Raw genomic sequence first — 14,221 nt, 5'->3', positions numbered from 1 at the left:
CTGGAAAATCACCGTCACTGGAATTGAAGTATTCTTCAATTTGATTAGGCCCGTTTTGACCACATTCAAACCATATCTTCAATGATGTCATTATGTTAGGAACCATGATTTTCATCTTCCTTTTCACTTCTTTTGGGTCGATTGAACTCACCCTTTCGTACACAATTTTCTCAATATCCTTGTCGAAAATATCCTCGGCGACTTTTCTCCTTTTCTTTCGCTGCTCAGTGTTATCATGTTAATAGTAGTTCCTTTGGGCGCCGAGTCCTGCGTCGGCAACACGACAATGTGCCGGCTTCTTATACACTGGCTTTCTGAGGGTCAAGTTTATCACTCGGGTTAAAGATTGGTCCGAGGGGGTCGATCCATTGGAGGAGGTTTCACTTCCCAACTGATTTTGCTTATGCTGCAAAAAAACATATGAAACATTAAAAAATGTAACTATTAGAATGTAATTGACTTGATTAAAAGCTACCGGTAGATAAATTACTAGTTTAGCAATTAATTGCTCTGTCTTCTTGTCTGTTACATATTCCCCGGTTTTTTCGTCTCGATGGTACCGAGCCCTGATAAACTCACGTTATCGCCGGTCCTCGAATTCTGCCCAAGGCTTGATTTTGGTACCCATTAAAAGATCAGCGTCCTCCTTTTCCCACATTGACCTCTTGTGGTCGTAACCACGACTTCCGAGAGTGACCGATATCCAAACCCCATTGCTGCAAATCCTTGCCCTCCTTTCAAGCGCAATTATTCTTGAATGTTTCCTACTCCTCCTCCACGATCATCGGATATGTCTTGTGGACCTTGTAGTAATCATCACCCTTATCTATCATTTTTCGTACCCTCGTTTTCCAACTGCTCAAGTCCCTACTGAACTTGCCAAGGGTGTGGGTGTTTACCAGATTTTTGGTGAGGTTGAGGTTATTGTGAGGGGACGGGAATGTGTACCATTTGTGCAACTTCAAGATAAGACTGGCACATAATCATTCTCCTTTATGTTCTTCTCGTTGATCGAAATGGTTTCTCAAATAATACATCCGCATTGGCCGTCATAGCTCGCTGCAACTGAGGGCGACCGAATAGGCTCACCATTGGCAAGGCTTACTTTAAAGACAATATCCGTTATATTGATGAGCCTGTTTCGGCGCCTCTCCCTGAGTTTTTTCTTGAGTTTACTGCCCTCGGTGCCAGTAGTAGTCGCGTTGCTATCAGTGACACTAGTGGTCCCGTTGCCATCAGTGCCACTAGTTTCTTGGAAAAACTACAACCCTGCTTCTTCATGTACTGCATTTTATTCTTCTTGTGGCGAAGAGTTAGAATACGTCGCCTTGTTGTTGTGGTCTCCCGACATCTTCGAACTAAAATTAAAATTCATATAGTAGTTAGTAATAGTAAATTAACGGAAAATTTTGGCATGGCCTTTGCTAAAAATTGGACATACCGAGTGCCAGAAATTTTCGAAAATGGAAATTAATCAATATTTCGGCAAAACATCAGTAACTTATATCCATACACACTAGTAACTCCAAGAAATTACGTAATCATGCATCAATCACACCAACATCTCAATCATCAGCACACCATCATCTATCAATCATCAACATAACAACATCTATCACACCAGCATTTTTGTCGAGCATGTTAAGGGCACAATTCATACCAGGTGGAGGTGGGGGGGGGGGAGCAGAGTAGCTGTGCGGAGATCGACGTCAACGACGAGAAGAAGTACTGCTTCACGCAGCGGCCCTTTTAATGGTGACGACGAGGCACGGCGTGGGCGGCGGTTCAATGGCTGGGCGCGGTTGGCGGCGAGGTCGAGCGCGCGACCTCGATGGAGAGATTGGGGAAATTATGTCGACGTGGGGAGACTGCCTCGGCGCTTCGATTGAAATTTTCTTAAGTCCAAATAATAGAAACGCGTCTGACATATCTATACTGCCACTATTTGGCGCTCCACCGGTCCAAAACTAAGGGCAGCGTGTGACGTTGTGGACACGTGGCCGATCAGGACATACTAGCCGCGTGCCCATAGCGGGGCATGCTGCGATTAAGTTCTCAGCCCAAGCACAACCAGGGACCACCTTATAGTCGCGTGCCGCTTGCCAGGGTGCGCTGCTAGTATGGCCATATTTGTCGTGTGTCCTGTTTGTGCACGTGACAAACAATAGCAACCGTGTGCGTTTTAGAGGGTCACTGCAAATAATCTTGCCCCTATAGCCTTTTCTCTACTAGTGCCTTGAACATAAAACACAAAAAGCAATCGGGTCCTCGATCCCACGACCACCAAATTGTGGCTTGGGATAGGTACTGGTCATGTGATGCATGTAAAATACTTGCATGTACTTTGTAGTTTATTGATGCATATTCTCACATATCAGCAACTTATATAAAGTTATATCCATGTTTTATATTGATTTTTGAGGATTTACCAATGATTCTCTTTATTTTGGTTATAACTCTACAAAACATAAATTCTCTATTTTGTGCATTTTTATCTTTCACGGAGCTAAACGGAGTCAACTAGACTTGGGATTTTTCAAGAATTTTTTTTTACATGAAGACAATGACCTGGAGCACTTGAACCTCCGGAGGGGAGCCCGGAGGCCCAATAAAGCCTAGGTGGTGCGGGCCCCACCCCGGCCGCGTCACACATGCTCTTTTCCTCCTCAAGCGTCACCAATCGTGCGTCCTCATCTTAGACTCAAAATCTTGACTTAAAACGCCTATAAAAGGGACCCCGAGGCGTTCTCGAGGGAGGCGGGCTCGAAAACACATAAACGCCAAAACAAAGCTAGTTCTAGAAAAGATTGGAGGAGGGAAACGCCGCCATAGCCTCCACCGATGGGATCTCTACCTTCTCCAATATCTCCGCCGCCGGTGTCTCTTTTTCGGCTCAACTCAACTCGATCGAGTTGTGAAGCTCGATTTGGGCTTCACAACTGGGCATGGCTGAGAGCCCTTATTCGGTTGAGCTGAGAAATACCCAAAGGTATAAACCGACCTACCAAACAACCAAAATTTGGTTGGGTTGAGATTTCTGGATTGGACCAACCTACCAAACACACCCTTATAGTACTCACTCTGTCCCGTAAAAGTTATCTGAGATTTGTTATAAATTTTGACAAATTTCAAACAAGCTTCATGAGACAGAGGGAGTATTGGGGGTAGGCGTTCGGTCATGACTGAAAATTTGATCTTTGTATTTCAGTCTATTTTAGATTCAGCCTTCCATAAATGAAGACCAAAATTTACTTTACTTTTACTACCCGAAATTTAGGTACCCTATAATTCGGGTTCGGGTTCAGTCATAACTGAACTGTGTGATAGTTGTTTTGAACACACAAGTTGGAGAGTATCGGGTAAAAGTTATGTCAACATCTCTGCACTTGAACATTTTTCCAGTGCATGTATGCATATCAATTTGCAAGAATAAACATTCAACGACCACAATATATAGCAAATTGATTAACATTCACGTCACAATTTTCATTGGTCACGTATCTGCAAAGTTTCAGCCAACAACATTGCTAAAAAATAGCCTTGGACGCCAATAGTTACAAGCTAACATGCACAAACTAACAAATTGCAATATAAAAAAAATCGATACCCAAGCTGACGCCTGAAACTATTTCCAACCAAAAAAGTGTGGGTCACTCTCACATAAAATTCGGTCAGTTCGGTCCATTTAGGTACCCAGAACAAGGGACCGAATTGAACCAAATTGACCGAACTAAATTTGGTCTGTAAAATCTCCTACCCAATTTTACGTTTTTTTATAACAAGAAATTGGCAATCGGCCTTTGCCTAGTAGTTCATTTTGGTTTCGGTCTTGGTTTTTTCGTGTTTGGTTATCGGATATCGGTTTTTTTTGCCCGCCCCCAGAGTAGAACCGAACAAATCCACACACAGCACACGAGTGCGGTCACAGAAAGGCTGGCCTGGCCGTTCTCCGCTACTCTGGAACATGCGGTGCACACTGCACACCCATCCCCGGTAAATCTCACACTCGAGGCTAAAAGAGCTTGTTCTTATATCCCCCCCCCCCCCATCCTCCTTTTTTTTCCTTTTCTAATCTATTCTCCGTTCTCCCAACTTAGATCTGCGACACACGGAGCCCTCAGTCAAATCTCCACATTTCTTTACTCACGTCACCACTTCTCAAGAACGTTTAGTTAGCAGTTAATTATGCGCCGCTAAGTTAAGCTCCCAATGAAGCAGAAGCCACAGAGCCTCCAAGAACAGAGACAGCTCACACTCACTAGGATACGCACAGCTCCAAGCCCCTCCTCGCATTCTCTGGAGGCGTGCGCCGCGTGGGAGGAGAGCTTCCCATTCTCCCCGCTGCCTCGGGAGACCCCGGTGTGGTCCAGTTCTTGCTTACTCCGGAGGAGGGGGAGCGTTTCTTGCTTCGTGCAATCTTCGCGTTTGCGGCGATTTCTTCTCCGTGTCCGTGGAGCGTGAGGGAGGAGGAAGAAGGAGTGCTCTTCTCTGGGGACCAGCAAGATTTAAGGTGGTTCGTTTGCTCCCTTTGTTGCTGTCCTGTTCTTGCGATTGCGATGTCGCCATCTGTTGCGATTTCTTGGAGTGAGTCTTGTGCCCCTAGCTGCTCGCCTGTTCGCCTTCTCTGATTTGCCCCCCGAATTCTCCCCCTCACAGTCTCTTCCTCTTCTCTTCATAGTTCGTCTCGGGGATCCTCTCTTTGCTGCGGGGAGTGAGCAGTCGAAATCAAATTAGTACCACTTATTTGCTCCGATTTGTTTGCTCTACTGCTCCAATCTGTCCATCCATGGGTCGATCCAGTTCTTCTTTGTATCGCGCAAGATCGATCTGAGTTGATACCATGGTGGTCGGTGCAAGGTCCGAGCAAAGCTGATTTCCCCCACCGCACCCCCACCGCACTCACACAGACACCCCAAACTCGGATTTATAAAAATGTGAATGCATTGTTACCATTTCCCATCATTTCTTTATAATGGCATCTCGCACCATTAATGTTTCCCAAAGATACATTTTGCATTTAAGGAGTTTTTTTGGGGCAAAATCAGTAGCTTATGCTCATATATGTGGTCTTGAAATTTCAGCTTTGATCACCCGGACTATAACTGGTCAGATGTTTGACCGCAACAGCATGTCGCCCAGGAGATTACAGGCTGTGGTGATGTTGTTAATGCTCATGATTTTCAGCACTTCAGGTACTCTAGCACATGAATGTTCTTTTAATTACAATGAGTGCTTTCTACTGTACATGATTAGAGTACCTCATTGTATTAATGCATTTCGATTTCCAGTGGATAATTTGAGGACAACATAATTTATTGTTCTGAACTGAAGAAAATAGAAGCTAAATGTGTACAGCCATCTTTTTTTGCATCTAACTTTTCTTCACAAAACTTAGCTGTTTTCTGTTCTATGTAGGAGCATTTGTTGGTATCAACATTGGCACTCAGGTGTCAAACATGCCATCACCATCAGACATAGTCTCCATCCTTAAAGCGAAGAAGATTCAACACGTTCGCTTGGTTAATTCAGACCATCAGATGCTAGTTGCCCTTGCCAATACTGGAATTGAAGTGATGGTTGGGGTGCCAAATGATCAGCTGCTCCGTGTGGGGCAGTCTCGTCCAACAGCTGCTGATTGGATTAACAAGAATGTTGCTGCTTACCTTCCGGCAACTAACATTACATATATTGCAGTGGGTGATGAGGTTCTTACTGCTATCCCAAATGCAGCCCTTGTTCTAGTACCTGCATTGCAATTCCTCCAGTCAGCACTTTTGGCTGCAAATCTGAATACCCAGGTGAAACTTTCGAGCCCCCATTCAATGGATATGATCACAAAGGCTTTTCCCCCCTCTACTGCCACTTTCAACTCGACATGGAGCTCAGTTATGTCCCAGTATCTTCAGTTTCTGAAGTCTTCAGGGTCTGCATTCATGCTGAATGCTCAACCGTATTATGGCTATGTGAAAGGGCAAGGCATTTTCCCTTTAGAGTATGCCCTGTTCCGATCACTCAATCCCAACAGTCAGATTGCAGATCCCAACACTAACTTGTTCTACACCAATATGTTTGATGCTATGGTTGATGCTACATACAGCTCGATGAAAGCAATGAATTTTACCGACATTCCTGTTATGGTCACAGCTTCTGGTTGGCCGTCGCATGGTGGGAGAAACGAGCCTGCTGCTGATGTTGATAATGCATTGGCCTACAATAGCAATCTCATACGCCATGTACTAAATAATTCTGGTACACCTAGCCAGCCAAATAATCAAGTAAGCACATACCTGTTTGAGTTGTTCAACGAGGATCTTCGGACAGGACCTGATTCAGAAAAAACTGGGGGATTATGTTCATCAATGCAAGCGCTGTCTACTCCTTGACATTTGAAGATGTTGCTACAACCACTACAGATTCACCTGCTTTACGCGGGATGTTTTGTGTGGCAAATTCAAGTGCACCCCACAGTGCATTAAAACAAAGCTTGGATTGGGCATGTGGCCCTGGCTCCGCAAACTGCAGTGCAATTCAACCTGGACAGCCATGCTATAAACCAGATGATATTGTAGCTGTTGCTTCTTATGCCTTCAACGATTATTATCATAGAACACAAGCAAGTGGCGGTACATGCAACTTTAATAGCACAGCATCAATGTCGTCTACTGATCCAAGTAAGCTTATTTTTTCTTGATTATCCATTTCTTAGCTAGTAGGTAATCAAACAAACTGCAGAAATCGTAAAATTAACAGATGTAGGTTTCAGCATTCCCTTATGGTTGGCACTTCATGCAAAACCACTATTCTTGGTTGCAGCACCAAATTTGACATTTCATATGACTTAATTTGGTTACACCTTATGAATCTTGAGCAATTTTTATTGTTCACCCATCCTCTAGTATGGGAGAATCGGAATTTTTTGTGCATATGATGTGCCAATTGTGCTGCAGATTATTTTCCATTTCACCATAATCATCAGACACCATAGCTCCTTCGATTTTTGTTGTTTGTTGACTTAAACATTGTTATACTCATTGTCTTCCATTTTATAGTTTTCTAAGCCCTTTATAATTTGCCCTTGAAGATATGTCGACTAGTCTGGTAATAGTTTTTTTTAAAAGGTGTTTACTATATATTACCCAAATTCGTTCAGATTACATTCGTACATCACTTGTTCCCTAACACAAGTTGGAACAGAGTAGTGAAAAACACCACTAGACAACACAGACCGGCTATAAGCTGCTAACTTGTGAGCTGCCATGTTCCCATCTCTGTTGACTTTCACTATCTTGAGAGATGGAATAGTGTCAGCCACGGTGATTGCTTCATCCACAATGAAGCAAGTTTGGGACCTGTCCAGAACATGATTGGAGAGGCAGTCCACCACATATTGACAGTCACTTTCAAGTACACTAGGCATATTAAGGCATGCAGCAATGCAGAGGACTTCCGATGCCGCCTTGACTTCAGCTTCGGCAGCATTATTGCAGCGATCGATGGGGCTCCAGGCCAATAGAATTGTTTTTCCCTTGTGATCACGAACAATAGCTCCCCAATGTGTAGTACCTGTTTCAGCTAGAAAAGAAGCATCAGTGTTAATTTTCATCCAGCCTGGTTGAGGTTTACACCAAGCGGCCTTGCATATTTCCTTCATTGGCTTACTCTCTTTGGGAATTTGTTTACCAACTTTGCCTTTCCCTTTTCTATCACAAAAAAGCATCTCCATTTTTACTCTGCACTGCAGTATTAAAGTAATTTTTAAGAAGCAAGCAGAAGTAGATATCTTGTCTTTACCATCACCAAAAATGGAATTATTTCTAAGGTGCCATGCCCTCCACCAAATAAAGAGCAGTTGGCTTCTAGTGTCTCTTCATGATTTGCAAGGATGTTAACCACCCAGTCATGCCCCGTGTAGAACAACTCTTCCTCCTTGGGTATTTGCCAGAATTCTCTCATGGCTAGACGCAAGGCGAGCTAAGCAGCTCAATATTTTCAAGTTTGTGCAGTAGTTTCTGCCAGTGTACACAGACTCATAAAATTCTACACAGATGACGATTACTTCAGTAAGATGTGTGAAACATATACCTGCCTATCCTCTCACATGTTAGAATCCACATGATTTTTATCAGGCCTTCTTGTCATGTGGCATTGACCATCCCAGGAGGTTGATTTGGTCCAAACAGAACTGAAAATAGCCCAAATATCTGACAAGACATTATTAACCATGTTATAATACAAAATGAACATGTTTGTTTTTATCTGTGTCTCGATGAGGCATAATTAAACATGTAGAGAAATCCGAGGCAAATCAAACTAGGATGATTACTAAGAGTTGCACATAAAAATCTTGCTATTATCACTTTGTTCTGTAATACAAGCCTAATTCAAAATTCTCCTGAATTAAACTTGCAGGCCATGGCACATGTATTTTTGCAGGAAGGTGAGTCGAATTTCCTCGATGTGTTTGCGCTAACAGTTCAATCTTTTTTTTTCTGCCTATATTGACAATGAGATTTGGTTCCATCTGCAGCACCGGTGCCAATGGCAGTGCGGCTTCCGGACCTGTGAGCCAAGAGAGCTTTGCTTCACACTATCAGTCTTGCTGGTGGACTCACCTAGTCGCCGCCTTGCTGCCCGTTGTACTTCTCCTGTAAAACATTGTAACGTTGGATGAGATGCACCAAAATTGCTGTGCCTCTCGTCATTAGATAGCGTAGGGAGGCCATATTTGTTGAACTGCATTGAGATCGATGACATGTAATACTTTTGTTGTCCTAGAAGTGATTGAGCAAGATGTGCACCAATTGTGGGAGGCTTCTTTTCTGAAAGTTCCAAATTCAGTGTAAATGCCATGCACATGGCTTATTGGCTTTATTCTTGAAAACTGTCATCCTAAATGTCTTCTGTCACACTTGCTGCCGTGAGCCATCTAATGTATCCCTTCAATATTGAGAGATCTGAGTGCAGTTGATATTCACCTTTTCTATTAGACGGTGAGAGCTATGGCAGGATCACCATTTTTTAGATGATTATGGCAGGATCACCATGAATCCAAGACAGAAACCGGGCCTAAATCTTGTAGATAATAGGTGAACTACCGACAGCCAAGTCCACAAAGGAACAGTTCAAGCCCACTATGCGAAGCCGCCAAAGGAACAAAGAAGAAAAAAATCCCCATTAACCAATTCTTGCCTAGCAACCAGACGACACTCCTCTCGGTCGGCACCCTAGCGTGGCGACGGCGGCCGGCGTGGGCGTGAGTCAGACTGCGGTGGTCGGCCCGGGCCGTGGATCGAGCAGCCTCGCGGCGTCAAGCTCAAGCGCGCCGGGGAGGGCTGCAGCCGAGCGGCAGGCAGGGATCAGGAAGTGAAACACTAGGCACTGGCCGATTAAGGTTCGTTTGGAAATTTGAGGGATTGCGATTTGTGAATTGTGAATTTGTGATGCTGTTCTCACTTACACATTTCCGTTTGTGCAGTTTTGCTCTGCCACTGGCCGCAGTCATGTCATCTTCATCCTCTTTCCCCACCTCTCGCTTCCCCTTCGCCGCCGGTGGCTCCGGCGCTGGAGGCCCTGGCGGAGGCGGAGGCGGAGGCGGAGGCGGCGGGGGGAGCAGCGTGCGGCCGTGGGGATCTAGCGGAGGGACGTCGGTCTCTTCGTCGGGTAAGCGGATACAGAAGGAGCTGCTTGACCTCAACGCTTCCGACTGCTCCGCCGGTCCCAAGGGCGACAACCTCTACCACTGGCTCTCCACCATCATCGGACCCCAAGGTACATATGGTTTGTCCTCCCCTCTTCCTCCTCTCCATTAGCCCGTCCAACACAGGAAAGGCTCTTCATAACGTTAATTCTACTTGTTCAAATTGCTACGATTTTCTTCTATCGATGTGATCAATGGGGTAAGGAATAGAGTATAGTAGTATCAAAATACACCAGTAATTTGGTTTAATGAAGTGTTTTTTTCTTTTCTTGTAGGATCGCCTTATGAAGGAGGGATATTTTTCCTTGATATCATTTTTCCACTTGACTATCCGTTCAAACCTCCTATGGTAAGAACTAAATAAATAACCTTATTTTGGTTAGCTCTTGCTTATGTGGTGTGCAACTTAGTTGAGTTTGGAGTGCAGCAATATCCCCCTAGTATAAAAAATAAAATGTTAGATGTTGCAAACCTAAGCTCTTAAAAGGAATATGAGATTCAATTGTTGTATCTTTATATACAACTGCCAAAACAGAAACTCAGCTGGAACTCAAAATGGTTGGTAACACTCTTTGTAGACGATGGCATGAAAATCATGTTAACAGAGTATTACCAAAGTGGTAAAAATCTAAAATTGTAAGTAAATATAAGGAGGAAATGTATCATAATAGTCCGCCATCCCCAAAATTCTACGGTCCACTACCATAATTCACTAACGAAACCTAGAAATAGGAACTGCGTCGAGCTGTCAGTCAAGGATCAAGATCTTGCAGAAGCAACACCTCGGGGGGGAAAGTTTGGCAACCATGAAGAAGACAGCAAAGCCTGGTGAATAGAAAAGAATGACGTAAAAGCGAGTTTATTTCACTGCTAATTAATGTTCCTTTTGTTTCTTCTGAAGCGACACTATGCATCTTCTAGATAGAATGCTGATTACGCGGAAAGAAAACATAACGGGGGTGTTTCTGTTTCACAGTTGGTATTCAGTAAAAAATAACTATGCGTGGTTGCTCAGATGTTGTTTTCCTAGGTGTTCTCCTGATCTATCTTATGGTGCACTTTTAGTTGATGCTTTGTCGAGAAAAGACTTTGCGGAGAAAGATTTCGTCCACCAGAAGCCTTGTTATTATTTCCTTGAGATCACTTTTATCCTTTGTTGACATATTGTTTGTATATTGGCATATGTTGGCTTAGAGTACAAGTCTATGTGATGTTATGCAAATTACAGAGCCTGATATACATCTCTGTCTATTTAGTGGTCATGTATCAGTATCCATCTGCTGGCCATAACCAACTAACACGTTTTGGAGGCCCACTTATTGCCTTTGACAGATGATGCCTTGGTGGTAGGTTGAGATGTGAGGGTTCAGTAACAGCCAACGTTCATTTCCAGATCTCAGCAATAGAACAATGTTAACACTTCTTTCACCTACCCCACAGCTGTACAGTGTGCTACATTAACCATGACCAGCACATAGCGCTATGCATAAACCAAATTCAGGTCACCCCAATAATTCATAGTCCAAGTATATGGCAGTAGTATGTGATTTTTATCAAGGTTTTAAAAGAAAATATGACTCACTTATGCTGTAGCATATGCACTATACAGGCTATGTCGTGGTGATTTTGACAGGCAATGATTGTCTGTTTTTTTATATTTGGCATCCATTCCTTAAAAGTATGCTTACGTTATTTCACCTACTAGTCTAATGTGTTAAATTCCAAAGCTGGAATCCACTACAATATTTTATTACTGGGGGACCTTAACTTACAGTGATTATTGTGTTGTCACTCTTCTAGGTCACTTTCAAAACAAGGATTTACCACTGCAATGTTGATTCCACTGGGATGGTGAGTTTGGAGATTTTGAAGGATGGCTGGAGTCCAGCGTTAACTATTTCAAAGGTGCTACTGGCGATCAAAGCCATCATCACAAATCCAAATCCATGTACGCTCCCACATTACCAGAATCATTTTCTGAACTACCTTGTTTAAAACTAAATCTTCTATCTAGTGTCTACATGGTTATTGCTTCATTTCTACTGGAAAGCCTTACATTATGATGTTTTTGTCTGTGCAGACAACCCACTTGTGGAGAGCATTGCACGTTTGTATTTGACTGACAGAACTAAGCATGATGAAATAGCTGCTGAATGGACAATGAGGTTTGCAAGATAGGTAGTCATGTCTGCAACCAACAAGATGAGTGCATCTGTAAAGGAATAATCTCTTATGTAGCCTGAGATGTAGAACGTTGTAAAAGGACCAATACACTGTTTAGTCTGAGTTGTGACATATAGATGTGTTTTACGACATTATTTTAATATTAGCTATTACGTGCAGGATTGGCTTTATACTTGTCAAGCTACCTAGCTATTCTCTAGAGTTGGTTCTTTCATTTTGTGCGCCATATTCTGAGATGCTATTCTTCAGGCCATGCTTTTAGCACATATTTATTTGATATACCAGCGTGATTTGTTCAAAGGAAAAAAGCATGCCAGTATGAAATTTCATTGGCTGAAAATTGTGCACGCATTATTAAACTATGCAGTCAAACTATGTGAAGGCCTGGCAGTCAAATCTTTCACTTCAAACCAAATTTTGCTGGCTATCAGTTTCCTAGGTTGTTGGGTATGGCTGCAATCACAAAGGGATGTTCTTTATTTCTGAAACTCAACCTACTTTTTATCATTCCTTGTACAGTCTGATTAATGGTATTATTGTCATCCAACATAGTACGATTGTGGTGTACTAAAAGTTGGACAAAGATTTTAGAGCTTTGAGGCAGAATATCTGTCCCTTCATCCCTTGCTTACCAATGCTAACTTCAATCTCACTTCATGTAGGAATGAAAGGCTACTGAGACAGGTACTGATCTTTTAAATGAACAAATCAGACTAAACCTTTGAAATGGACAGTCCACCAGTTCACCTATTCACAATACGGACTGCACACCTCAACATATCACTCGACCTATAACTCCTTCATCCCACAGAAGGAGCAAACAACTCTTTCCAGTGATATTTTCCCCAGATCACAAACAATGGCCACTGAGGTTGATGTGAACAAATCTCGCCGCTTCGATCGTGGCATGTCGAGGCGAACACGAAGACCCGCGAGCCTCGTTGCTAGTTATGAAGATCAGTATATGCCTCCCCTGGCACGACAGCTACTCCAGGAAGCCAGGTTGAAGAGATTGTTTCAGTGCGAAGATGCAGAGCTGCAGGCACCTCAGCCATGTGATGATGCAGAGCAGCAGATGGAGATTCTACAGGCGCCACAGGAGTTTGAAGTTATTGAGAAGAAGGTACCAGAGCAATATCAAGATCACCAGGAGAAGAAATCCCTGCAATTTGAAGATGAAGAGGAGAAGGAACCACAGCCACACCAAGATGAGGAGCACAACATACCAAAGCAATATCAAGATGAGGAGTATCAACCGCAGAACTTTGAAGATGAAGAGGATGAGAAGAAACCACACCAGTATCAAGATGAAGAGCAGAATATACCAAAGCAATATCAAGATGAGGAGAAATCAGGGCAGCAACACGAAGATGATAATGCGCCAGAGAAATCCCTAGACGAGGAACAAAAGGCACCAGAGCAAGACCAACAGAAGGTGGATGAGCAGAACATACCAGAGAAAGATCAAGGTGAGGTGCAAAGGACAGAACAACAATACCAAGATGAGAAGGAACTAGAGCAATGCCAAGATGAGAAGCAAAAGACACCAGAGAAATTCAAAGACGAGGAAGAGAAGACAGGTAAACAATGCAAGGATGATGATGAGAAGACATCAGAACAGTATCAAGATGAAGAGGAGAAGACATCAGTGCAATATCAAGATGAAAAGCAGAAGGAACAGAAGGGATGCCAAGGAACGGATCAGAAGACCCTGGTGCAACATCTAGAAATGCCGTTCACGCCACTGCCTGTCGGCAACATGCCTCGGCTTTCCCTTTTGGAGCTGATACGAGAGAAGCAGCTTGGCACTGGAGAACCAAAAGCTACCAGCAACTTCGGCTATGGGGAGAATGCCCATGCTGCTCATAGAGCCCCAGGAGCAGCAGCCGGTGGCACAACATTGGCTATGGTGATAAGGCGACATGATGGAGGGAAGAAGCCGACGGGAATCATCCGCCGGTGCGTGAAGGCCTTGAACCAGATGGTCAAGGCTAAGCATGGATCCAAGAAGAATGTACCTTTCAAGGAGGTATGAATACTGGTCCACACTCCATAGTTCCTTATTAAATTCTGGACATCCAAAATAATGTACTATTGTGCAAAGACTAAATTTTGGGCATGATGCAAGATGTGCAAAATCTGTAAGGAACTCCACAGCAAATCCTGCCGTCTACCTAGAACAAATATGTTATCTGAGATGTCGTTTTATGGCATTTGATCAGTTATGTGTTTACCCAAATGATGTACCGGAATCTGTGTAGATCTAGCTCTGGATGTATGTCTGGAAAGTTTTATTGTATAGAAGTATGGGCATGAGAAAATTGCTCAGTTCTGCCGACA

The 14,221-nt window shown here is 43.4% G+C and overlaps 1 protein-coding gene and 1 pseudogene across 1 annotated transcript; both read left to right on the top strand.

The window, feature by feature from the left end:
* The first annotated feature begins 4,842 nt into the window (after window positions 1-4,842).
* LOC124669502 (glucan endo-1,3-beta-glucosidase 4-like) lies at window positions 4,843-8,871 on the top strand. Its single transcript, XM_047206114.1, is given in 6 exon segments — window positions 4,843-4,934; window positions 5,082-5,192; window positions 5,416-6,333; window positions 6,336-6,671; window positions 8,410-8,437; window positions 8,528-8,871. Coding segments are annotated over 5 exon segments (1,488 nt in total). The 5' UTR covers window positions 4,843-4,934; window positions 5,082-5,110; the 3' UTR covers window positions 8,652-8,871.
* A 530-nt stretch (window positions 8,872-9,401) lies between these two features.
* On the top strand, window positions 9,402-14,221 carry LOC124669503 (annotated as a pseudogene).

Source organism: Lolium rigidum, chromosome 7, assembly GCF_022539505.1.
Source record: "Lolium rigidum isolate FL_2022 chromosome 7, APGP_CSIRO_Lrig_0.1, whole genome shotgun sequence".
Taxonomy (NCBI): domain Eukaryota; kingdom Viridiplantae; phylum Streptophyta; class Magnoliopsida; order Poales; family Poaceae; genus Lolium; species Lolium rigidum.
The sequence above is the reverse complement of the archived record's forward strand: the minus strand, read 5'-3'. Positions and strand labels throughout refer to the sequence as shown.